Source organism: Chroicocephalus ridibundus, chromosome 11 (assembly GCF_963924245.1).
Source record: "Chroicocephalus ridibundus chromosome 11, bChrRid1.1, whole genome shotgun sequence".
Lineage (NCBI taxonomy): Eukaryota > Metazoa > Chordata > Aves > Charadriiformes > Laridae > Chroicocephalus > Chroicocephalus ridibundus.
In genome coordinates, this window is record NC_086294.1 from 15,027,790 (window position 1) to 15,052,892 (window position 25,103).

Below are 25,103 nucleotides of genomic sequence, written 5' to 3' on the forward strand. Positions count from 1 at the left end.
GGGATGCTCCCTGTGGTCTCTGCATCACTGGGTCTGGGAGTTTAAACACGAATCCAGGTTTTGGGGAGTTTGGTAGCGTTTGTCAGGCAGCTGCGTGAGCGGGGAGAGTCGCTTGCCTCCCATCTCTGAGCATCAGGTTCATCAAAAGTCCTTTCCCAGGAGATCCCTGGGCTGAGAAGGCAGAGCTGGCAGACACGCATCGGGGCTGACTTGCCCGGGCACCGGGAGCGCGGTGGCTGGGCTCTCCCAGGCGGCATCGCATGTTCCGCATTACAAATAACCCAGCGAGATTTCTCCAGTCAGCATCCTTATCAGACTGAGTGCGTTTCAGTAGCTGTCAATACAGTAAATGACCTGTTCGGGCCGCCCCTTTGATATGTACACAGAGCATTAATCTTTCCACTTTTCTGCCAGGCTAAAAATAGCGGCTGCTTTCTCCCGAGCATCCCCGGCTGGCCCGGCGTCGGGCTGTCACCTGCTGCAGCCGGCTGTGGGGCGAGCAGCTTGTGTAACTCGGCTTAACAAAGGCTTACGGCGCCGTCCCCTGCCTGCTCAAGCGGCTCTTTCCAACGGGAACATTCATCCCAGTTGGAGGAGGTGGTTTTTTTCTCGACAGCTCTGAGCTTTCTCCTGTAAGACCACTGTGCCCAGCCTGCTGCTGAGCCACCGAGGGACCCGGGCTCATGGGAATCATAGAATCCTAGAATGGTTTGGGTTGGAAGGGACCCTAAAGATCACCCAGTGCCACCCCCTGCCCTGGGCAGGGACACCTCCCACCAGAACAGGTTGCTCCAAGCCCCGTCCAACCTGGCCTTGAACCCCTCCAGGGATGGGGCAGCCACAGCTTCTCTGGGCAACCTGGGCCAGGGGCTCACCACCCTCACAGCAAAGAGTTTCTTCCTGAGATCTCATCGAAATCTCCCCTCTTCCAGTGTAAAACCATTCCCCCTCGTCCCGTGGCTCCCCTCCCTAATCCAGAGTCCCTCCCCATCTCTCCTGTAGACCTCCAGGGAAGGAGATGTTCGGTCCTTCTTGGACCAACGCACGTTGCACCAGTGACTCCTGGGTATTTTAGAGGGTTGAGAGCTCCTTAGATGAGAGTCCTGAAGCCTGATTGGAGCAGGCCTAGTTTCAGAGTTATTACCACTGTCTGCATTAAATACAGACGTTACTGAATCCCCAGGCCCTGGTCTAGATTACAGTGAGCTCATTTTAAAATCTGGGGACAGAGAGCTGTCTTTTCCTGCAGTTATTTTCAGATCCTGAACTGAAATTTGGAAATGTCCTCAGAGCATTGGGGCACATCTTTATTTTCAGTTTACTGCTGGGGAAAGTGAGGCAAAAGAGGGGAAAAAACCCCTTTCTTGATGTTTCCCTCTCTGAGCAGTCAAATTATTGCTTCTCCCACTGATGGCTCTGGAAGTGCCTCCAATGGTCGTGATGGCAGAGGACAGCAGTTAAACTATGTTTCTGGGTCCGGAGAAACTTCAGGTTTGTTGTCCTGCCCTGGGACAGATTTCCTTCCCGGCCTTGGGCAGGGCAGGTAGGGTCCCATTCCCGAGGGCAGCTGTGCATTAATTTCTTCCAGTACCTTGGAGCGTCTGGTACCACGGTTTGGCTGGTTACATGATGGACACGATGGCTTTGCCCCAGACCCGTCAGAGAGCGCTCGATGCTCTGACATTGACTCACATCTCGGCACAGAAGGCAGATAAAGGTCTCGCAGGGGCTTCCCAGCTGGTGCTGGTGCAAGAGGAGGGCTGGATCCTCAGGCCTTGCACGGCGGAGAAGCTGCTTGGACGGGGATAACGGGTTGCTGTTTGCTTGTTTGTTGCTTTGCAGCGTCTTTCTGTGTTGACACTTGTGCCGGGAGGTGGTATTTGGGGGAGGAAACGTGAGCTGTGCAAATACCGCAGCGAGCTCCAGCTCCCGACTTCGCGGAGCTCTGTCAGCCGGCACCGCGGGCTGCTTTTCATTTCCAGCTCGTCCCCTGCTTGCATGTCGTTAGGCGCGACACTGTTGACGTGTGCATGGCGAGTGTCATGCATGTTGCTGCAGAGTTGCCAAGAAAAGGCAGAAAGAGCTGACAGCCAGCGCCTGTTCGCTTTCTGTGCGGGGAGTTTGCAGCAGATGAGCCGGCTCCTCTCCCCGTTCCACTGGTTGCGATTAGAGAGGGCTCAGAGCGAATCTCGCAGACCACCGTGGGGTGTTCTCCATTGCTGAGCCTGCTGAAGTGGTGTCCGGCACGCTGGAGGTGTCCCATGGTGGTGGGCAGCCTGCCTGCAACGTGGGGCTCGGCTGGAGGGGGTTTTAAATCAGGGGTCGCTTTGCCTGCAAAGGGTGCTCCGGGGAGCGGGTACCTGCACAGGGTGGCTTGGGCACCTCATCCCAGGAGCCCAGGACCAGGGTCTGGTCTCTGTTGTGCCCCGGGAAATTAGCAGTGATGGCTTGTGAGGAGTTAATGGCTGGAGGAGTCACTGTTGCTATCAGTATTTGGACCGTTGTATCCATTGGACCTCATTTTTCTCATGTGAAGAGTTAATTTCCGTAGATGAATGGGAAAACTATTGCTGTAGGTAAAGGAGAGTTGCTGTGCTGGGACCGGCTGTCAGTATGAGCCCATCGGTCAGCTTTGGTGCGGCGGGGCTGGAAGCGGAGAGCCCGGCCGGGACTGCGGGCATCGTCAGGGAGAGGGCAGCAAGAAAAGCTGGGTGACTTCTGGTGGCCAACCTGTAACTCATTTTTCCTGCAGTCAGGTCCCAGGCCAGGCGAGAGGGGAAGCACTGGCAGAGCTGGGGCTTCCTCCAGCCCTCGGAGGCCTCTGGAGAGACTGGACGGACGCCTCTGCTCCCGCTGGGCACTCGGGGCAGGGCACAGCAGGGAGAAGGCGTTTGGCTGCCGCTGGCTGAGCTCATGTTTCCCACTGTAACTAGGACAGAGCACTGCGCTTAAATTTATCTGCTGGGCAAAGAGTGTCCTATTCACAGGGCACAGAGCACGTGGCGGTGCCAAGGCCAGTGCCTGGGTGCCACCGTCCTGCCCGCAGCGGGGAAGGAGCTGGGTCAGCAGTGTGGCTGAGACAACCGTGGTGAGCAGAAGCCCTTGCCGTAGTCGCGTCTCCGTGTTTATCCCATGGCTTGGGGACATCCTGCCTTTCGGGGTGTGTGGGATGCCCTTTCCCGGCCACAGAGCAGGGATGGGTTGGTGTCACGGTCCCCCCTCGCTGGCAGGACCACTGGCTCCGGGCAGGAGCATCACTATTCATACCAGCCCTGATCCTGTGCTTGCGTGTTCTTTCCACATCAGTTTTCCTGGTTTCACAGGACAGGTTATTTCTCCCAAATGGGCTATTTCTGCCCTGACTGGCTATTCCTGCATGACCCCCCGATGGGGAAAAACAACCTTCTAACGTCAAGGGGAGCAACGTGAGGTTGATGCCGGCAGCTGTAGCCGTAGGTTGAGTTATTTGACTCGGGAATCTAAACACATAGGAGGCTGCTGCCACCAGGCTGGTGGTAATGCAAGGCGGGGAGGAAGAAAGGAGCCACGCAAAGTGGAAAAATGGCTTAGTTCCTCATGGCGTGAGGGGGAATTACAGAGCTGTTGAAGAGCAGGCGTGTTCCTGCGGAGAGCCTGGCGGCTGCTCTGCAGCGTGGAGCCCTGCAGGGCACGGGGCTGGTTCGTACCGAAAAGCATCGGTGGGGGTTTTAGGAAGAATAAGATGCGGTGGTGAAGCCTGCGTGCAGCACTCGCTGGTACCAGTTCTATTTCTGAAGGGTTTGGTGTCATGCTGCCAATCCGCAGGGAAGAACACACCGAGGCAGATGGAGACACAGGCCAAAAACCAAACTCCTGATTCCCGGACCGCTCCTGATCGCAGCGTGAGGTTGGTGGCCATGGCCGGTCCAGTGGTAGCTGGAGCCGCACCATGGCGGGATGCGGGCTGGCCCTTGGCAATGGGTGCGATGCCAGAGCCATGCCGCCGTGCTGCCGCTTTTCTGTGGAACACTGGGAAAAGCACGAACTCTGGGTTTGAGGTCCCGGGAGGGGGAGTTGGCAGCTCAGCATTTTCTAAAAATCAGCTCGTTTTGATGCATCCCAACTCAAACTGTCATATAAGGTGCACGGACCAGCAGTCTCTGGGAAAGTGCTTGTGTCCAAGTTGTGGTCCCCAGAGCATCTGAGGCACAGGAGACGTCATTGAGCGCACAAAACCCCTTTGATTTTGCTGGGCTTGCTTTCCTTCTTCAAGTCAGGTTTGTAGATGGCTTGGTTGCACCCTCCTTGGCAAGAAAGGGGACATTTTTGCAAGTCGTAGCTCTTTCTCAGCCTCTCCTTCTTTTCTTCCAGGATCATACCCCAACTGGAGAACTCGCCGTCCCAGGTTTCACCGAGTAGCCTGCCTGGCTCCGAGATTTCGGAAGCTACAAGGACTTACTTGCAAGGAGTGAGCCGCTATGACCTGGATGAGCTCGATGCTTGCTGGTTGGAACTCGTTAATATGGAGCTCAAGGAGATGGGTGAGTATTGCTGTTGGTTTTCTCCTTGCCTGGGCATCCCAGAGTTGGGCAATCAAGTCTTTTTAAGTAATCGTATGGAACACAAGGCCTCGAAGAAGAAAATTTTTCTTCAGGCTCTCCAAAAGAGGTGATGCGAATTGCTGCAGCGCAGGCTCTTGAGTGCATTTCAGTGCCTCTCACTTCACGTAGGGGTTTTGGCACGTGGTGCAAGAACGGGGCAAACCAGATGATGGCGGGAACAGTGCTGCGTGCTCTGGGGAGCAGGGCTCTGGTTGGCAAAAGAACCGATAGATCCAGATCGCTCAGGACTGTGCTCTGGTTGTATGACCATCGTCACCTCCCGTACTCATCCCTGCGGCATCCGAACTGCAGGAGGAGGTGTGGGTCAGGATGGGTGTGCTGACCCCGACTCCTCCTCCTTTGACTGGCCATGTCTGAAAGCTTTTCTCCAACATTTCTCCATCCGTAGCCAACTGGGCAGATGGAGTCAGAGGAAAGAAAATTTCCTAGTCAAAATGTGCTGTTCTCAGAAGTGCTGGTCCTGGGTTGTCTCTCCTTTCCCAGCTGTCTCTAAATACCACAGCACGATGTTGCCCACATCACTGCTGTTATATCACTGCACATTCTTAAAATCCATTAGTGCATTTCGGTTGAGTGCAAGTACCTGGACTTGGAATTTGACCGCTGGCACTGGTGTTTAGCATGGTCTGCTGGGCAGATTTGTTGGCACAGACCCGTGGGTGTGTAGTCCTGCCCTACTACAGGGGGATTTTCCAGTCCTTGTTAGATAAGGGTTGCTGTGGTGCGGCTGCTGCTGCGCAGGTAAGAATAACAACACGATAAACCATTCACCTTGCGAGGTCAGTGAAAGCTGAAGCGTGCCTACAGGAAGCATTACTCCCCATGGCAAAGGTCTTTCAAGGGTGAGACAAAGCATGTGAGCAAGTGCTTGAGCAGACGGGATCGTGCGCTGCTGGACAGGAAGGTCATGCTGAGTCTCACAGCCTGCTGGCGAAGCCCTGCGGCGAGACGCAGTAAGGTTGCAGTAAGATTTGGTTCTGTAGGCTTGTGTGGAGCATGAACGGGCTCAGAACTTGTCCACCACGTTGCCTGATCGTGGTTGCAGAAGATATCCATTCTTGGTTGCAGAACACATCCGTTCTTCAGCTGGACTAATGATTTACAAGCAAATTTTGTTAACCATCATCTCCGGGACCTTGAGAAAGTTGTAGAGACTGTTTTTAGAATTTGGCCAATTATCTGTTACACGTGTCTTGTATATTGGCTTTCCCATAATCTTGGTGTTATGGAGCCCGTAGTATCGCTAGCAAATCACAGTCAGTTTTGCCCTCATTAACTGGTTCTGTATCAGCAGCTCTGTCATTAGCACAGCCAGGTTTTGAGACACTGTCAGCTACAGCTAAGTCCTTGGGCAGAGCAGAGGGTGCTCCTGGGCAAAGCCAAGTGGCTTGGTCCCACTTGGGTGCCTTGCAGAGGACCTGCACTTCCTAATGCTACACAGCTGCCATTCTGCATCGAGAAACCAGCTTGTACCACCCTGGACGTCCTTCTGACTCCACTGTGCTTTCACCCTGTCTCCTGCGGCATTTCCCTCGCCGTCTCCACAGCTGGGTGGCCATCAGAGGTGTCTCTGGGCTCCGGAGAAGGCTTGTCTGTATTTCCACTTTCCTGTAGTACGTATTTCCTCAGTCTCTAGAAAGGCAGCGGGCAGAGATTTGGCTTCTCCAGCTCAGTTGGGTTAAATTTGGCTCACTTTATTGTTTCGTCAGAGTATTAGGTTACAAATGCAATGTCCTAAATGGCTTTCAGATGTGGAGCTCCCACGCTGATGGATAACTGGAAGGGGTGAGATGAGACGGGTGCCGTCAGGGCGCGGGTTTGGGAGGGGAGGTTGAGCATCGTCGCAGCCGTGTGCCCCTGGTAGCCGCGCTCCTCGCGGGCGCGTTGGCTGGGCTGGCATTGCGGCATCCCGGTGTCGGGACACAGGCGGTGCTTCGCCGCTGACGCTCTGTGCGATTTTGAGCAAGCTGCATTTTCCTTCCTCCAGCTCCTTGTCATGTAGCAGCTTTTCAAAGGATGGCCCTTAGGAGGTGTTTGCACAGCGCCGGGCTGGATGGGACCACGGTCTCTGACGAAGCCCCTGAGCCTTCCTGCAATAACCAGCTATCGATGGTAATAACGAACCCAGGGGATTTCAGCAGAGCGCCTCACTGCCCATCAGCTGATTCTCCAGCCCATTTCTGTTGCTGAAAAAGCGCTGTACTTACTGGCTGAGCCTTAAATATGCTGGGGAGAGAGGAGCTTTGAAAACCGGCGTTTGGCGTGTGAAATCCGCTGCGGATATGGCTTCAGCCCGAAGGATTCTGGTATCTCGCCCCATCCCCCAGCCCTCCCGACTTCTCTAGCAGAGCGAGGGCTAGTGCGTTTTTTCCAGTGACTTGAAAGGGAAAGCATGTGGCATTGATTAATAACCCATCCCCGGCGCCGCGGGGAGCCGGGGCTCTGGCAGGTAGGGAGCGGGACGGGTGATGGTGCTCTGGGGCCATGGTCGCATCACCCCATGATGGCCATCGTGGGGCTGGACCACGGAGGATGCAGGGCTGGACCACGGATGCTGCAGGGCTGGACCACGGATGCTGCGGGGCTGGACCACGGATTCTGCAGGGCATCAGGGCTGCGTGGGCAGCCAGCTTCTTTGGGAATGCGTTTTCCTGCCTGTGGAAGTGATGGGGTTTGGGTGCACATAGACAAAAGCTGTTACTATCACCGCTCACCTCCTGGGCTATGCCGGAGCGGAGGCTCGGCTCCCTCTGCTTCCCGGGTGGGAGAAGCCATGCAGCGGGGGTGGGAGTTGGGTGCCCTTCAGCACCCAACGCAGAAGATTGCCGCCTGCCCAGGTCGCTCTGAAGGCAGTCCATAAATAGCGCTTTCTCCCGGAAGCCCTCGACATTAATGACATACTGAGATTTCCAGACCAGCTCCGCTAATCTCTGAGATCGTTAACATGACTTAACTGGAGAATTGCAGCCTCTCCTCCTATTCAGAGAAGTCGGGAGTTATCTCCCAGCGTCAAGAGATATGCAGAAGTTTAAATTCCTCCTGGGTGTTTAGCTGAGCTGTTGCCACTGGGCAGTCCAGGGGCACAATGTGTCATTGCCAAAATATTTAACGACAAAGAAGGAGCCTGATCTCTGAGTGGCTCCGGAGGAGCGGCGGGGAGGAGAGCTGGAAAACACCTATGAGATCATCCATCTCGCTTTGCCGTTAGCGCGGTGCTGATCCACGTAGCGCATAGCACATGCCTTTTCCAGTCCTTTTTAGGTCACCCCAAGGGATGGAATTTTATCACCGAGATCAGATAAACCTCCAGATAGCTCCAGCTCTCTGCACTCTGCTGGCTCCTCTCCCAATTAGGTGGAATTGCTCCGAAAAGCAAAAGTTTTACACATAAAAGAGCTTTAAATAGTTTTAAACCCCCCAGTAAGATGCCTCAGTAGCTGTTACTGTACTTGGTAGAAAGGAACTTCTGTGCGCTAGAGATGAAATCAATATTTAAGCATGCCTAAATGTTTTATTTGTTGCTGCTGCAATATGAGATAGTAAAAAAAAAGTGGGTCTGAAGGAGTCTGAATGAAACCCTGAACCAGATTTATGCGGACGCCACTCCAGGCAGCACAGGCCTTTCCTTTTAGAGGAGAGTCTTCGTTTTAATATTAACATTTTATGCTGCATTTTGTGATCTCCACTAAATCCAGAGCTATTGTAAGAGCGGGGCTAGAGAGACTTCAAAGACCCGGGCTGAAAGATGCCTTTGCGGTGATCGGCACTTCATAAACACACGGAAAATCCACAAGAAATTGCTAAAAAACATTGCCGGAATCAATTTTGCTGAAGGCAGAGTCGAAGTTTCTAAGTATTCCCTTGACTTAATCCATATGGTGTATGCTGCTCACATATGCCCACCACAACTTCTATCTTGGGAGCTGGAGGTGTTCCTGGTATTTTATGGCAGGAACATGCAAAGGTCACATGTATTGCTTTTGAAGCTGCGGGGGTAATTCATCACCGCGTGCCTGAGATACGGCTGTGCGCTAATGAGCCGATGCCTCCCTCGGCGGAGGGGAGGTTGGTCAAGTAGACGTGGAATCAGCCGAGGTCGGTGGAGTAACCCTCAGGGAAGATGCGCTCAACGGAGCAGGGGCTGCCCTGAAGTGTGTACGCCTCAGGGAGCAGCTGCTTGCCACCCAGCAGTGCCAGGAGCCCTTGCCCGAGGCTACCAGCACCCCACTGCCTCCTTTGGGGATTTGGGGAACCCCTTTCTTCCCCCAGGGCAACACGTTGGCACTCATCGGGCAGAGCCAGTCCCCACGCAACTCCCACCCACCCACGGGTGCCTATCACCATGGCCAGGCTCCATCCGCTGCACAGAGCCACTCCCAATATCTGCCATTTGAAGCTTTTCCGTTATTTTAATGGCTTTGGGCACAATTCCCCACCGTGCTGTGATGGCAGAGGCCACCCCATTCCCCGGACCGCTGCCCCCCAATGCGGGTGATCCTGGGGGTGCCGTCCCCCCCACAGGGATGCTCCCCAGCCCCGGGATGTGCAGAGGTCTGTCCTTCTTGTACTGGGATCCATTCCCTTCAACCACCAGCCCGGCTTCCCCCCTTCAAGTGTCTTCCCCCCAGCTCACAGCCATAAGGGGCCGCTCGGGCGATGCAGCCCCATCATCGCTTGAGAGAACTTAGTCCATTAATAATTCAAGGTTTGTTTGTTTGGATTTTTTCTTGTTTGGTTTGGTTTGGTTTGGTTTTGTTTTGAAGAAATCCTGCCAGTTTGGAGCTGTTTTCTAACATGTCTGTGCTGCAGCCCACAACAAACAGCCGCGCGGAGCTTGAAATCATCGTTCTCCGCCGAGATCGTAAACTCGTCGCACAAGGCATCGTTTCGGTGGCGGCAGGGCAGTCGGGCACCCGGGTAGATGAACCAGCAAATACTCCACGACTTGGTGGGATATTACAGGCAAGAGATGTGTTTAATTGAGGTGCCGACGTGCAGCGTAGAAGTACCCTGGGAACAGATTTAGGGCTGGAAGCTGTTCTCAACGACAGCGACGTTGATCTGGATGAACGCCGTGGGTACCGACGGGAGGAGAAGCTGCCCAGAGGCAGGTGCCATGCTCGCTGCCGAGCTGTTGCTCCTAATGTAGGTGTCAATACCCCGATTTAATAAGCTGAGCGTATTTAACTCCTTATATAAACAGATATTGCAGGGAGGATGTGTTAATGCGTGGATTAGCAGGGTTGGAAATCAGCGGGAGAAGCTTTAGACGTTTTGCCTCCACGTTTTTCAGCACGATCAGGTTTTATGTCAAAGTCGTTGTTTTGCTATTTCCATAAATTCCTCGCGGTGATTGCGGTAGTTTCCAGCAATATTGGGAGTTTTGCTGCTGGATGGAGTGAGGAGGCTTTCATCAGAAGTGCTCCGGGACAGCTCTGTCAGTGCCGAGCCGCGCTGGAGAGAGACGGCAGCTTATAAAGTGGCTTCTAAACCATTTTGTCATCATCTTAAATTTGAGCAATAATTGATGTCGGTGGGTGGCAGAAGGGGTGATAATTGGTTCCTGTAAATCTTTTTAAGTGCATTAAGCAGGCTGTGTTCGTAACAAAATATCCAGAAGTTTCACTGCGGATGCTCAGCTCGCGTGTCGCTGTTTGTTTTCTTGGTCACGCTTTACGTTCAGGGCGTCTTTATAAATACCGTTGATAAAAGATGATGGTACGATTGTACGTCTCCCAGGCAGCGCGTGCCTGCAGGTGATGGGGTGGAGGTGGCTGGGGGAGCCCCAGGTGGTCTGGGCTGGTGGCCGGGTGGTTGTCCATCATCCCCTGACCTTTGCCAAGGGGGTTTGGGACAGGACTCAGGATGCCCAGGGGAGCACCCGGCCCGGGACAGGGGTGGCTGGTGTCCCCATGGGTGTCTTGAGTGTGTGGGTGCTCAGCTCCCGGCTTTACGCAGAGGCAAATTGTGCTTCTCCCAAAGTGTCCTGCACGGCGGTGCCTAAACTCACTTTTAGCATCTCGCTGGTGCTTTTTATCTTCGCCTGCTTTTATTCTCCCAGGCTCTGAGGCAGGAAGGATCCTTAGCACAGCTTTGTTGAGGCAGGAGCCGAAGCAGGTGGGTTTGGAGCGACTGGCCCAGGGCGAGCTGGAGGGACGGGGAGCTGGAAGGAGGTCCCAGGAGCCCGTGGTCCCTGTGCCGTGTGTGGACAGCCCTGTCCCATCAGGGAGCTGGTGTCCTATCACTCTCAGTTTTTCAAAGACACTAAGAGACAAGCCTACATCATCTCACTTTCCTTTTTTTTTTTATAAGAAAAACAGTAATTTTGCTTGTTTATATATATTTTTACTGAAAAATAGACTCCGAGATTTGTAGCTTGTGAATCAGCTAATGGCCCAGCCTGCAGTTCCTGATGGCTGTTTGTTCGTGAGCTGGTTTATCTCCAGGTATCCTCCGCAGGGTAAAAGGATTTATTGTTTCAGTAAATTGATTTTAGTGGAGCGCAGTTTAGTCAGAAATTGGTCTCCGTTTTGTGAAAGGTGCCTCTCCACCTCTTTTTTTTCTCCCCGCGCAGCGAGTCGGCTCACACCACGGCAAGGAATAGCTGAGAATTCATTTAGCAGAAGAATATTGCTCCTTCATGCCACATAAATTACGATATTACAGAAACAATTATAACGGAGAGCGGCATTGTGCAAAGGAATGTGCCTGGTGGTTTTCCCAGACCCAGTGCTGTGGCTTCCGAGGCAGCCCAGCTGCTTTGGGTTAAAATATTTAAATCCTGTGTTTCAGCCGTGGTATGGGTAGTTGCTCCAAAGTTTGGGGGAGCTGAGGTGCGTGGGGTTGTGGCAGGCACCTCGGGAGCGCCCCCAGGGGTAACAGGGATGTGGGGTGGCTGTGGAGCTGCGGGGATCATGGCAGACCCTGACGGCAGAGGTACAGGGAAGAGTTTTCTGCTGGGAGCAAAGTTCAAAAGAAAGGCCGGGTTCCTACACGTTCTCCCTTCCTGAATCAGATCTGGAGACCTCCTGTAGCGCGTCATCGTCTGGCACCTCTTCTCCTCCTCCATTTCCAAAGCAGAGTGCCCCTTCTCCTCCAGGGGATGCTTCCTTTGGCTGGTTACCTGCTGCCCACCAGCACCCTGCTCTGGGATGGGAGAGGATAGTACTTCTCCAGCTGGGATGGGGTGGGAGGCAGTGCTCCATGGGGTTTGAGTTGCACGTTATGGGAATGATTATAGCAGGAGCCCCTTTTTGCTAGCCAGGATAGGAGCAAGGGGAGTTCACTGCAGTGTGAAACCCTATAACCTGGCCCAAAGGGACCAGGGCTGGAGATTGTAATGGATATACCTTTAAATTATTGTAACCCATGAGTTGGGTTGCGTGTTAAAGGAATTACTGTAGCAGGAACCAATGGAGGACAAACCTTACAAGAAGCAGCGCAAATGCAGCAGTGACCTGACCTGAGCTGGGGTTGGTGCCCAGTAACTCCACACAACGCACCACCTCTCCTGTCCCGAGCGACCACCATAACAGATGGAGCCCAAAGTCATGGACTAAATTAACTCAGTGGACGTTTGTGGACATTTACGACCACTTTACAGACATTCCACAGGGGTGGTCCATAGCCTAAGGGAATGAGACCTGTGTATTATATCAAAGGATGGGAAGGGGGGGGGGGGGGTTAATGGATAGTGTGGGACCTAAGCATGGTGGAAGTGGTATGGTTACGGGGTGGAGAATTGTCACGGTTTCAGCTGGGATAGAGTTGACTTTCTTGCTAGCAGCTGGTGTGGGGCTGTGTTTTGGATTTGGGATGAGAATGGCGTTGATGGCACACTGATGGTTTTGGTTGTTGCTGAGCAGTCAAGGCCTTTTCTGCTCCTCACACCACCCCACCAGCGAGCAGGCTGGGGGGCACACAAGAAGTTGGGAGGTGACACAGTGGCGACAGCTGACCCCAACTGACCAAGGGGATGGATAGAGTCTACAGTCCCAGTGATGGTCTCAAGTGTGAATTACTCACTGGGTGTCACTGGATTTCTTCATTGTAGCCAAGATCAGTATCTGGGCCTTTGCTCTTCGTTCCCTGGGGACAATAATGGTGTCACTTGTGCATGTACACCAGGAGTGTTTTGGTGGCATATTTTTGGTTTTGCTATTGAGCTGGCCATGATCAATACAGATAGCTTTTTCGCAGCCAAAAAGATGGCAATTTTATGAATGGAGTTTAATAGCACAAACTTTCTATGATGCAGAAGGAGATAAATGGAGCACAAACGGAAAAAGCACTTCACCCCCAGGCCCCATTGTTTAGCGTTTCATAAGCGATTAATCGCTTCATCCCCATCAAGTGCAATTGTCAATTCAATAAGCTCCGAGGTATTCTGAATGGCGCTTGGCAAACAAATTCCTAATGTAATTACATCTAAATGGAGTGTGAGAGCGCGCGTGTGTGTGTGTGCGCGGGAGGGAGGGAGAGATCTATATTTTTCGATGTAGCGGTGTAACAAGCACGTGGCACGTAGGATGATAAGGAAACCCCATGAAAGGGCTGCTCTTGCTCCGGCGTGAGAATTTGGGGATCGGAGGGGACTTTCTCCCCGGGGTTCAGCTGGTGATGTCGGGGCATCGCTGCAGGTGGGAAGTGCAGGAGGTGGGATGGGAGCCGGTTCTTTCCACTCAAGGTGAAAGGGGAACGGTGGCGATGCCAGCGCGATCCCGACACTGCGGGCAGGTCAGGGTCATGATTCCTGTGGAAACCTCCCTCCCTTTCCTTCCTGGTGCTGCCTGCAGCTGCCGGCTCTGCCTGCACGCTCCCCTCCGCATGGGGCGGCTCTAGAAAGTGCGTGGGAAAAGCACTGGGAACACTTAAATGATCATTTTCATAAAATCATAGAATCCTAGAATGGATTGGGTTGGAAGGGACCTTAAAGGCCATCCAGTGCCACCCCCTGCCCTGGGCAGGGACACCTCCCACCAGAACAGGTTGCTCCAAGCCCCGTCCAACCTGGCCTTGAACCCCTCCAGGGATGGGGCAGCCACAGCTTCTCTGGGCAACCTGGGCCAGGGGCTCACCACCCTCACAGCAGAGAATTTCTTCCTGAGATCTCATCGAAATCTCCCCTCTTTCAGTTTAAAACCGTTCCCCCTCGTCCCATGGCTCCCCTCCCTGATCCAGAGTCCCTCCCCAGCTTTCCTGAAGCCCCTTGAGGGACTGGAAGGGGCTCCAAGGTCTCCCTGGAGCCTTCTCTTCTTCAGGCTGAACCCCCCCAGCTCTCTCAGCCTGTCCTCACAGCAGAGGGGCTCCAGCCCTCCCAGCATCTCCGTGGCTTCTTGGCTTTTGCTTTCCAGAAGAGTAGAGAGAGCAGAGCCTGAAAGTGTTGGGAGACAGGGAGTAACTCCAGGCTGACACTCGGGTGCCCAGGATCACGGTCACGGATGCAGACTTGAAACACTGACCAAGAGCAGAATATTCTTGTGGGCTTGTTTGATGCTCGCATGAAGTCATGGCTTGCGGCTCTCCGTGGAGCAAGCGCAACTTGGGTGGTGTGTTTGTAAAGGGACACCATTAAGGCAAAAATATGGCTCTGACTTTGCCTGTAACCCATTCCCTGCCATGTTGCATCCGACCGGCACGATGCCAAGAGCAAGCCGTGGGCTCCGTCCCGGCTCCGGGGCTCGCTGTGCCAGCGTGGGATGCTTCACATCGCTCAGCCCCGGGCAGCCTGTGCCAGCCTGGGGCTCTGCAGGGATCCTGCGCCCGTTGCTGGGGCTGCTCCACGATAAAAACAGGTATTGTCAGGTTCCTCGGCATGTTGCGGCACAGCAGCCCGAGCGCTTGAAAGGGCTGCGATAGGGAACAGTGTTGTCTGTCTTAGATGGTATCTCAGACTCGACACAGACATGTAAAATGCCAGGCTGGATGTTTGCAGAGACTTGTCAAGCCAAGGGAAACCATGCCAATGCGAAACATCGGGGAAGAGCTTAAAAAGGCAGACAATGGTATGTTTGCTTGCCGAGCTCGCCTACGGGTTGCTTTCCCCCTTGACAGAGTTTTTCAGCCGGTCCGTGGCGGTCAGGGGGAAGGTGCAGCCTCTGCTGCCATCATCCAGCTGTAGGGGCTGGGAATGCTGCCCGGGACCCCCATGTCCCGTCCCTCCCCAGTTCCGGGGGCCTGGGACAGGGATGTCACACTGTGGCTTGAGAGATGCCCAGGGTGGCAAATTTAGCACTGAATATTTGAAGAATAACTGCTTCGTATTAGTACTTCTTCAAGCCTTTTTTTCCCCTTCTCTGCTCATAAATGAGATATTTTTTTTCTCTCGTTGCCTTGCAACAAGGAAGGTGGACAGCAGCACGGGGCAGGCTCCTCTGCTCTCTGGTGCTTTCAGGAGCATCCTGGCCATCATCACGGATAATACACACAAGTGAAATGCAAAGGTTAAGTGTTTCATATTGCGTCCTGCTGGTATCTCCGTCCCCATCTCTGTGCCTTCCCCAGTGATGAAATAGAGCCCATGGGGAGACGGGGTGCGGTGGGGGCTTAACGCTGCCTCTCACCCCTCACGGACAGCTTCAGTCCGGCTGCTGACAGATCGTTTTCCTTCTTTTTTTCCTTACCTGGGGTGACCTCACGTTGCGTTTGTGACACCGGGATCTTCGTGTGTGGTTAAGAGGCAGCTTTGGCGGCAGCATCCCCCTTGTTGCGGTAGCTGAGTATCCCGCTGCTGGGGGTTGCTGCTCTGAAAAAGCCTTTTTCTGGTTATTGGACTCATATTCCTGGTTGTCAATCTGGAGAAACCTCTGTTAAATCACGTCTGCCACTTCTTTCCACTAAAGATCCTGGTACGGGAGGGAATAAAGCACGACACAGCAGTGTCTGACCTTCTGATTCCACTAAACCCAACCGGGGGAAAAAAAAAAAACTTTATTTGTCCTCAGTTTCAGCATTTGGCTTCACTTTTACAGTTCCGTTTAATTGCCTTTAAAAGGGTCAATTTTCAGTCTTAACAATTAAAGCATTGACTTTGTGTTGCCAAAGCTTGTCTGAGCCCTCGCTGCAGAAAGCGTCTTTGCAAAACTTGTCTCCTTGAACATTTAAACTGTCAGACCTAATTATCCGCATTGCTTCAGCTGAATGGGTTGCTTTCCTCTCAGCCAGCAGCAATATTTTGTTACTGTCTATGAAACATAAACTGCATCCCGAGTTGGAAGCAGCCGTTTTCTCAATCGCCGCTCGTACCGTCACCGTCGATTTGCCTCTCGAGTTGCCATGTAAAATGCTCAGCCCTTTGCAAAACTTTGCCTGAAGGTGGATGGGCTCCCACGCCAGAGCCTCATCAGTGTCATCTTCTGCCTTGCAGAAAAGCCCGAGCTGGATGAGATCACCCTGGAGCGAGTGCTGGAGGAGCTGGAGACCATGTGCTACGAGAACATGAACATCGCCATCGAAACGGAGGAGGGCTTGGGCATCGAGTACGATGAGGACGTGGTGTGCGATGTCTGCCGCTCGCCGGAGGGGGAGGACGGCAACGAGATGGTCTTCTGTGACAAGTGCAACGTCTGCGTGCACCAGGTGAGCCCTGGGGGAGAGCGGCAGGTTTGGGCTGGCTGCGTGTCACGCTGCGGTACCCTCCTCTGGGTTCCTTCCATCCCCACCGCCCCCATCCCCTGAGCTGCTGTAGACCCCCGGTAAGCTTTCCTGGTGGATTCCCAGCGCATCTCCAGCGGAGCGAGGATAGCAAATGGGGTCTTGGATAGCTGGAGACAGCAAAGTTCCTTTTCTTACTTTCTTAGCCCCAGCCCTTCATCAGTGCCCACAGAAATACACAGCCAGAGGTTGAAAACTGCTTCCCGTGAGCTTGCTTTGCCCCCTCCTCCTTATTCTCTGGTCTTGCTGATATTTTATTTTATGCCTCCTCTTCCATTAATGTGCATATTCTTCTTTCTTTACCCCATTTTTCTTTATTAAACTGCAACCATGGGACCTTTAGCACCCAGGGGTGACCAGCTGGTGTGTGGCGCTGGCTGATGGGCTGGGAGGGACGCGGGTCTGTGGCCCTGCACTTGCCGGAGGGGTGGGCAAGGACCTCCAGTGTCCTCCACAGCCTTATACTGGAGGCAGCAGGACCTTCCAGCTCCACTGGCCCTGCCTCACATCGCAGGGTGTCTGTCCCAGCTTCCCTGCTGTACGCCTGTAGGATTTCATTTTATTTTACTGCCTGGAGGAAAATAATTTATTTTTAGAAGTGAATGCAAATGCTTCAAGCCCTTGCTGGGGGGTGGGGGGTGCCTGTGGGCTCCTGCGCTTGGGAAAACCTTGACAAGGAGAAGGCAGGGGTGTGAGGGTCTCCCCAGGTCCCGTGGGGATCCGGAGAGTTTTGCTCATCGTGTTTCGAGGGGAAGCGCCGTGTGGTGCTGGGACGGTGGCAGCGGCTCCTGGGCTTCACCCCCTGTGTGAAGAGTTTGGGTTTTTGTTTGGTGGTTTTTGTTTTTTTTTTTCCTCCGAAGAGAGCCATTTGCTCATCTTTTGGGCAGCTTTTCCATCAGCGCTTCCTGGAGGTGGGAGAGCATTGGCGATATCTATAGTTGCGGGAGGTGGGTGTTTTGAATGGTTTCCATCAGTGAATCAGATTCAGGGTTGGGGTTGGGGTTTTTTTCGCGTGTGCTGGGTTTTGTTTGTTGTTTTTTTTTCCCAACAAGCCCAAGTGGTGCTGTCAGGCCGTGAGCTGACACGTGCCGGTGGGCAGGGGCTCGGGGGGAGGCAGGCAGCGTTGGGGGCTGCTGTGGGGACGTACGGACCCCGTCCATGGACCATGGCGTCCCATGGGCTCCGCTTTCAGCAGCGTCCCCGGTGCTGGCAGCAGAGCGGTGCTGCAGAAGGGTATGTGGCAGGCTGGATTTCAAGGCTTTTGAAAGAAAAAGCAGATTTTTCCGTTGTTCTCAGGGGGCAGAGTCCAGCCCTAAGCCCAATGCCAGCCCGTAAGCTGCCTGTGATTTAATCTCTGCCCTGATTTACACCCTAAGCCACAAAGTCTAGAGCCACAGCACAGGGTGTTACGTGGCATCATGTTTCTTATCTACCCTGCCCCATGCCTTTACCAGCCCCACATCCGAAACTTGTTGGGGATGATGCTTTCCTGCGGGCATCTGGGTGCCGATGCCACGGACTTCGTGTGGAAAGGAGCTGGGGTGCCGCGGGACACGGCCGGAGCGATGCCTCATCCTCCTGCATCCCAGGGTTGTGCTGAGACACATGTTGGTGGCTGATGGTGCTGGAAGGGTTCATTGTAATCATCTCTTCTGCGTAACACCAAGCTATGAGGCTTGCTATTAATTAATTCCGATGAAGCGTAGCTTTTGGAAAACACATGCAATCTTCGTTTTAAAATTTTCAGCGAGGAGGAATCTTCTTGTGGTATTAACGTTGCACTTCTCTTTAGCACGGGGATGATCCGTCTCCAGCTTCCAGCCACTGCCCCGTGGTCCTGTCATTACCGCATCCCTGGCGTGGGGACACGGCCGAGCCCTCCCACTGTTCCATGGACCACACCAGGCTTTTCTGTGGCTCAGCATCCTCCCCGCATTTTTTTTGGCAGCCCCTTCTCGGTGATGTTGCACCCGTGACAGGCGCAGCGATAAAAATAGCTGCTCTGCTCCTACTCAGCATTGCTTTGGCTCCGTGTTCCTGGAGCACCTTCTGGCTGGTGCTGGACTGGGAAAGCGTGTGTAGCTGATAACCCCCCTCGTTTCCAGAGCTGCCCCTTGTCTGGGACAGAAGCCCTATAGTATTTGCTCCTCGGAGCAGAATTGCACCTTCAGCTGCTCTAAAACCTCTAGGAATAAATAACTCGGAGCCAAGACTCTGCTAGAGATGCACACCTGGTCATAATTCCTGTTCTCCCCTGGATTTTGAGATCAGTCTGCCAGTGTATTCTCCTGGTAGTACGTACCAGGCTGGTTTTTGTCTGGTACTAAATCAGATGTTTTATAAAACTCTGTTACAGAAATGATTTATCTGTCAGATTTGGAGGCGCGTGAAACACACAGTTAAGCCTCTCTGAACCGTGTAGACTCGCAGCAATGATATTACCTCCCTTAGTTCCTTATTATCCCAATAATCTGTTCATGAAGTGCCTTTTTCCCCTTGGAAATCACTATCGGAGTCAATTTGTGCTTTGGGGCAACCTAAAGCCGTGTTATCGAGTCTGTTCTTGGCCAGGAAAGACTGAGGAAATGCTTTTCCCACGCTGGCGCATCTCCTCCTGCCCCCTCTGCCCCATCCCCACCTGCAGCACTGTCACTCGCCGTGATGGTGACCTGCAGCAGCAGGGTGAAAAGCTCCACTTTTTGGGGGGTAAACTTCAAAAAGTGGAGTTAACAAATGCCTGGGCTCACTTTACAGCCCTGGGGGTCCTTATCAGCACTGCCCGCCCGCCTTCTGGAGGGACGTCGGAGCAGCCAGATCTAGAATTAATTACATCGCCTCGCTTAAAATAGTGACACAGCCTCGCGTCAGTGCCCAAGGCGGTTGTCTGCCACTCTCTGAAAAGCCTTTAAGTGTGAGTTATCGGGACCTGACGATTAAAAACTGTCTAGTTTTAGTAGGAGCTGTTTAATACAGTCATAAGTTACAGCCAAAGTGGAAAGTATTTTATCATCATCATTATGTGATACGGCTTCTCATTTGGCTCTTCCCCAAGTACAGAAGAGAAATATTTATGAAACACTTTGGCTTCTCTGCATCCTGTGCAGTCGCAGCAGGTTGGGGAGCTCCGTGGGTGACCCGAGTCCTTTATTTCTCACTCACTTGGCTCTAGACTTGTCCTTAGGATCACAGAATCATAGGGATCATAGAATCATAGTTTGGGTTGGAAGGGACCTTTAAAGGACATCTAGTCCAACCTCCCTGCAATGACCAGGGACATCTTCAACTCGATCGGGTTGCTAAAAGCCCCATCCAACCTGACCTTGAATGTTTCCAGGGCTGGGGCGTGTGCGACCTCTCTGGGCAACCGGGGCCGGGGGCTCACCACCCTCACAGCAAACAATTTCTTCCCAATATCCAATCTAAATCTCCCTCTTTCAGTGTAAAACCGTTCCCCCTCATCCCATGGCTCCCCTCCCTGCTCCAGAGTCCCTCTCCAGCTTTCCTGGAGCCCCTTGAGGGACTGGAAGGGGCTCCAAGGTCTCCCCGGAGCCTTCTCTTCTCCAGGCTGAACCCCCCCAGCTCTCTCAGCCTGTCCTCACAGCAGAGGGGCTCCAGCCCTCCCAGCATCTCCGGGGCCTCCTCTGGCCCCGCTCCAACAGCTCCGTGTCCTTCTGCTGTTGGTGCCCCAGAGCTGGAGGCAGCACTGCAGGGGGGTCTCCCCAGAGCAGAGCAGAGGGGCAGAATCCCCCCCTCGCCCTGCTGCCCACTCTGCTGGGGATGCAGCCCAGGCTGTGGGGGGTTTCTGAGCTGCCAGCGCATGTTGCCGGCTTGTGTTGAGCTTCTCATCCTCCAACACCCCCAAGTCCTTTTCTTCAGGGCTGCTCTCCATCCCTTCATCCCCAGCCTGGATTGTTACTGGGGTTGCCCCAGCTCACGTGCAGGACGCTGCACTTGGCCACGTTGAACTTCATGAAGTTCACGTGGGCCCACTTCTCCAGCCTGTCCAGGTCCCTCTGGATGGCATCCCATCCCTCAGGTGTGTCAGACACACCACACAGCCTGGTGTCGTCCACAAACTTGCTGAGGGTGCAGTCAATCCCATTGTATGTCACTGATGAAGATACTGAACAGTAATGGTCCCAGTATGGACCCCTGAGGAACAGCACTTGTCACCAGTCTCCATCTGGACATTGAGCTGCTGACCACTTCCCTCTGGATGTGACAATCCAACCAATTCCTCATCCACCAAGCAGTCCACCCATCAAAGTCCTTCCTCCTTTAGATTTATTGTCCTTTAGACTTACTGTCCTTTATGGTTCCTCCCTTCTCATTTATATTCATGACTGTTGGTTTCCCTTTTTTACCTTTCGGTAGTTATTTTCGCTTCCCCTTTAGGCTGCGTTGGGTGTGTAACCAGTGTGGCCATCTTTCTCAATTGTGGGGTTGTGGCTTTTCAGCCCTCAGCTACCTCAGAGGTTTTCTCCCCACGGCATCTCTTATTTCTCCGAGCTGTCATGGCTCTGGTAGCTGTTGAGGAACGGGCAGGAGATGAGTGGGCAGATGCCTACACCGCAGAGCTGCTGGTGGTGGGGGCTCTGATGGAGCAGCCTGGTTGCCCCCGCTGCCCAACCTGGAGCCAGGCGGGTGCTTGGCATGATACTCAGCACATTTGTAGACTTAGCCTTTAATTAAAAGCCAGGACATACTGACGTATGAGTATCCATGTGAAAATAGTGATGGTAGGAAGGAAGGAAGAACTTAACCTCGCTGTCTGTGATTGTGGAGCTGCTTTACATCTGTTTATTATCAGGATGCCCAGATGTGGTGGCCATAAGCCAACAGTAGTGTAAAAGGTGTGAGCGAAGGAGGAGGCCCTGGGGGATGCTCTGGGACTAACCCTCCTCCCTGGTCTCTGTGCAGGCGTGCTACGGCATCCTGAAGGTCCCCATTGGGAGCTGGCTGTGCCGGACCTGCGCCCTCGGGGTCCAGCCCAAGTGTCTACTGTGCCCGAAGAGAGGGGGAGCGCTGAAGCCCACCCGGAGCGGGACGAAATGGGTCCACGTTAGCTGTGCCTTATGGATACCTGAAGTAAGATGTTTTCCAACCTCCTCTTGACAGTGCGGGTGGGCACGGGCCTGGTTTCAAGTCTCAAGTTTGAACATCTTGTTCATTAATGGTCTAAATGGCAAGTCCAGTTTGCCTCGTCAAGCCGTGCCGAAGTCAGAGCTGCGATGCCGGTTGGTCATCGGGCTGTGTATTTAATTAGCAGCCAAGGGGCACCCTGTTAAGGGAGGACAAAGAGGTGGGGTGCAAAGGCACAGAGGTGGGGGGCATTCCCAGGACCTGCCTGGCCAGGGTAAAGCTTATTTCACGTGCCCATCTGAGATACACAGCAATGTCCAAATGAAGAATTAGTTCAGAGAAAACACATGATTTTTTTCCTTCCGTTTCATCCAGATCTGTTTCCAGGTTTGGGGGTTTGGTTGTTTTTTCTCCATATTACGAGCGACCCTGAAAAACAACAAATAAATCCATCGCTCATTCAGACTGCCACAGACATCCCCCTGTAGGAGATTTGGGATGGTAACTGGTATTTACAGCTTGTCTTCTGTTTCGTGACCAGGTTAGCATTGGATGTCCTGAAAAAATGGAACCCATTACGAAGATCTCACATATCCCAGCAAGCAGATGGGCTTTGTCCTGCAGCCTTTGCAAGGAGTGCACTGGGACATGTATTCAGGTACGTGATGCGGTCCCAGAGAAACTCAGAGCCCCGGGGTTATGTCTATAATAGCCATTGGAGATTCTCAAGATGTTGGTGGACACGATCCAGCCAAGGCTTATTCCTGCTCTCAGTAAACATAACGACAGGGAGCACGAGAGCCCGTGAGACATCATCAGGTGTTGCTTGCAATCATTTAATGTATTGAGTGCTAGGAATCTAGATGAACTTTCTTTGCATAACGCAGTGATGTTGCTGTAGTGACACTAATTACCGGGACTGCAAATGACCTTGGTTTGAAATCAGGAGGCTCCAGCAGAAGGGCTTGGCATAGGAGCCAGGAAGGTGAGATCCTCATGAGATACGTAGCCCAAGTACGTCCCAAACCAGTGGGGGTTGGCTGGGAAGCCGTTCAGTTGGGGGAATATCGGGAAACCCCGGGATTAAGTGGTCCTCACTAGCCTGCTGGCTTGGAAAATAGAGTATTTACCGCGTATTGCATTCCCACATTTTCTCCACACCTAAGCAGACTGCTGCAGCCATCTGCCTGCCTGCTCTCCCCGCAGCAGCAGCGTGCTGACGAGGGGATGAGACGTTCTCATTTCAGACCAAAAGCAGGACGCTCTGGGCTTTCCTATTCCAAAAGCGGGACAGAGTTCCCTGGGCCGTGGTGTCTTTTCCCAGAGAGCAAAGAGCAGAAGCTCCCATCCGAAGCACAGCGTGCTCAGCGTGAGAGCAGCTGGGGAGCTTTGCTGCTCGTCTGCATCCGATGATTCCCCCTGATTCCCACTGCTCTGCCAGTGTGATGTCCCTGGGGACAGGCTGGGGGATCTGCTGCTCCACAGTGCCGGTGCCTCTTGCTTTCGTTGGCACACCAGGCATCGGAGCAGCCTCGGCACGCAGGGGGGGTTGGAATAGCCATTAAGCTTTGAAAAACTGGGAGAAAGTTTTGGGTGTGTATCAATCCTGACTGATCAGCTCCTGTACAGCGATGGGAGCTGCACCTCGGAGGTCGGCGTAGGCAGCAGAGACTGCTGGGGACCAGAAATAGCTGGCTGGTTGCAGAAGGGAGATAGGAATAGGAGGTCTGCAGGTTCTGCTGCGTTTGTGCAACTGCCTTGGGTTTAATGCTTTAAAAGGGAGCTATTTAAAAGCAATCCCCTTAGCTTGAAATGAAATCTCACAATACTTCTTTAAATCTCTAGCGTTGACTCACTTCTTTTTTGATGGCTCTGGGTGGATCTGCTTATTCACCCTGCCAGATGGAGATACTGTGTCATAACGGCAACCGCTTTCAAAGAACGGAAGGGCAGGGAAGGAGGCAAACAGGCTTGGCAGCATCAAAAAGAATTCAGCTTCTCACAGGCTTCATCCTCTTAGCGCCGGCATGGCACGGGAGCTGTGAGATCCCTGGGACTGGATGGATTTGCATTAAAGGTCACCTGAGATGGAACAGGAGTTTTATTGTCTCCTGTGCCGGCAGCTCACGGTTTATAAGTCTCCACAAGATTGTCACCAGAGCGTTTGCCGAGGCCACCCTAAGCACGCTCAGGATGGTTTGGCTTCAAGGAAAAGGGGGAGAAGGGGAAAAAAAAGCAGGCAGTGCCTTGTTTTAAGGATTTATGGGGTAAATCAGCGAGTTCACCCATAGATAAACAAACACGCTCGGTACTCATCAGCGGTACAGAGCTCTGTTTTGAAAGCTTATGTTTATGGAGCATATTTTTGATTACTGCCTGTTTATACAGGTGTAATCTAACTACTTTTGTCAGCGTTTCGGGTTTGTGACCCAGCTCTGAAAGGAGGAGGTTGTTTTCTGTTAAAGCGCTGAGCTTTTCTCCTTGGCAGGGGGAATCGGGTGCTCCAGGCGGGGCAGGCCTGGGGAAGGAGGGATATTGCTTCCAGGAGGGTTTTTTTCCAAGAGACTGGTTCGAACTAGGCTTTGCCGAAATGGGAGGTGAATTCTGGAAGGCAAGTTGGAGGAGCAGAGGACCGTTATCCCAGAGGGATGCGGGGATGCTCGGAAGCAGCACCGCCGCTTAAGAAAACACCCACCTCGACCGCATTTGCAGAGACCAGGGTGAGGTGATTTTGCATAAGAACCTTTCCACATCGGAGTATTTTTCCCCGTCCAAATTTGACCCTCAAAAGGGAAAAAACCCCAGGGAAGCCTGAGGAAGGGCTCCCCACTGCTCTCCATGCCTCTGCCCTTGCTTTTCCAGTACAGAGCTGTGAACCCAGCGTAAGTCGGCGTGGCCGTAGTTGAGCTGGAGCTCCCGGAGGCTGGGCAGGGATGCAGCCCTGGAGGCAGCTTTCCCCGGCTCCCCTTAAGGGGAAATCATGACTTCATGGCGGTTCTTGTGGTCAGACATCAGGGGATGCCAAAGAGAGCTCAGCATCCAGCAGGAATTTCTCGTTTGCATTGCTGAGATGGAAAAGAGAGTGCCAGGAGCCGGGCTCCGGCATCGCCCGAGTCCTGGCCACAGTTGCTTGGGACCCGGCTCCCTCCTCCCCAACTCCCTCCTCGCTTGTCAGAGCAACTGGAGGAGTTCACCAAGGCCTTTCAACGCAGCGCTAAATGCCAGCTCTCTGTTAGCTGCTGGCAGGCTTCTCCAAAGGGCATGATCTTCTGCTGTCATCATCTCCCAGCTTTCTTTTTGTTGTTGTTTTTTGGAGACAAAGCCCTGGGAAGTTGTCCTCCACCACTCACTCGTTCATTATCCCTCCTCTGCCCTCTGCTGCCAGCTCCCCTTGGGCTGCTCGTGCCACCGGTCCCCATCCACTGGGATAACTGGTGTGGTGGTTCCCGGACCTGTCATCCGATTGTGCCTGGAGCCCTGAAAACTTACAGCTTGACATGGGGGGAAGAGCAGCGTGCGTGCACCGCGCAGCGCCCCCACCGTCCTCAGCCCCGCGTCCTCCAAGGGTGCCTGCGATGCTGAAATCGCCTATTTCGGCTGAGAAGCGTTACCAGGATCCAGACCATCTGCGGTCACTAGAAAACACGTGGTGGTTTTTGTGAGGGCGCAGAAGTGTTGTGGCTGATGGCTTGGCCGGAGTTCAGCACCGGTAATTAATTTTTCCTTCCTGAGTTCCCCTCGCAGTTCTGTTGGAGGAGCCGCTTCCTT

General features: G+C 53.4%; 1 protein-coding gene across 2 annotated transcripts in view; it reads left to right on the forward strand.

Moving 5' to 3' along the window:
* The window catches only part of JADE2 (jade family PHD finger 2), an 87,591-nt gene that overhangs the window by 40,294 nt on the left and 22,194 nt on the right, over positions 1–25,103 (forward strand). For both annotated transcript variants that reach the window (XM_063348833.1, XM_063348834.1), the window contains exons 5-8: positions 4,351–4,520; positions 15,967–16,178; positions 21,174–21,341; positions 21,877–21,993. In XM_063348833.1, coding sequence (XP_063204903.1) covers positions 4,351–4,520; positions 15,967–16,178; positions 21,174–21,341; positions 21,877–21,993 — 667 coding nt within the window. The remainder of the gene's footprint in view (positions 1–4,350; positions 4,521–15,966; positions 16,179–21,173; positions 21,342–21,876; positions 21,994–25,103) is intronic.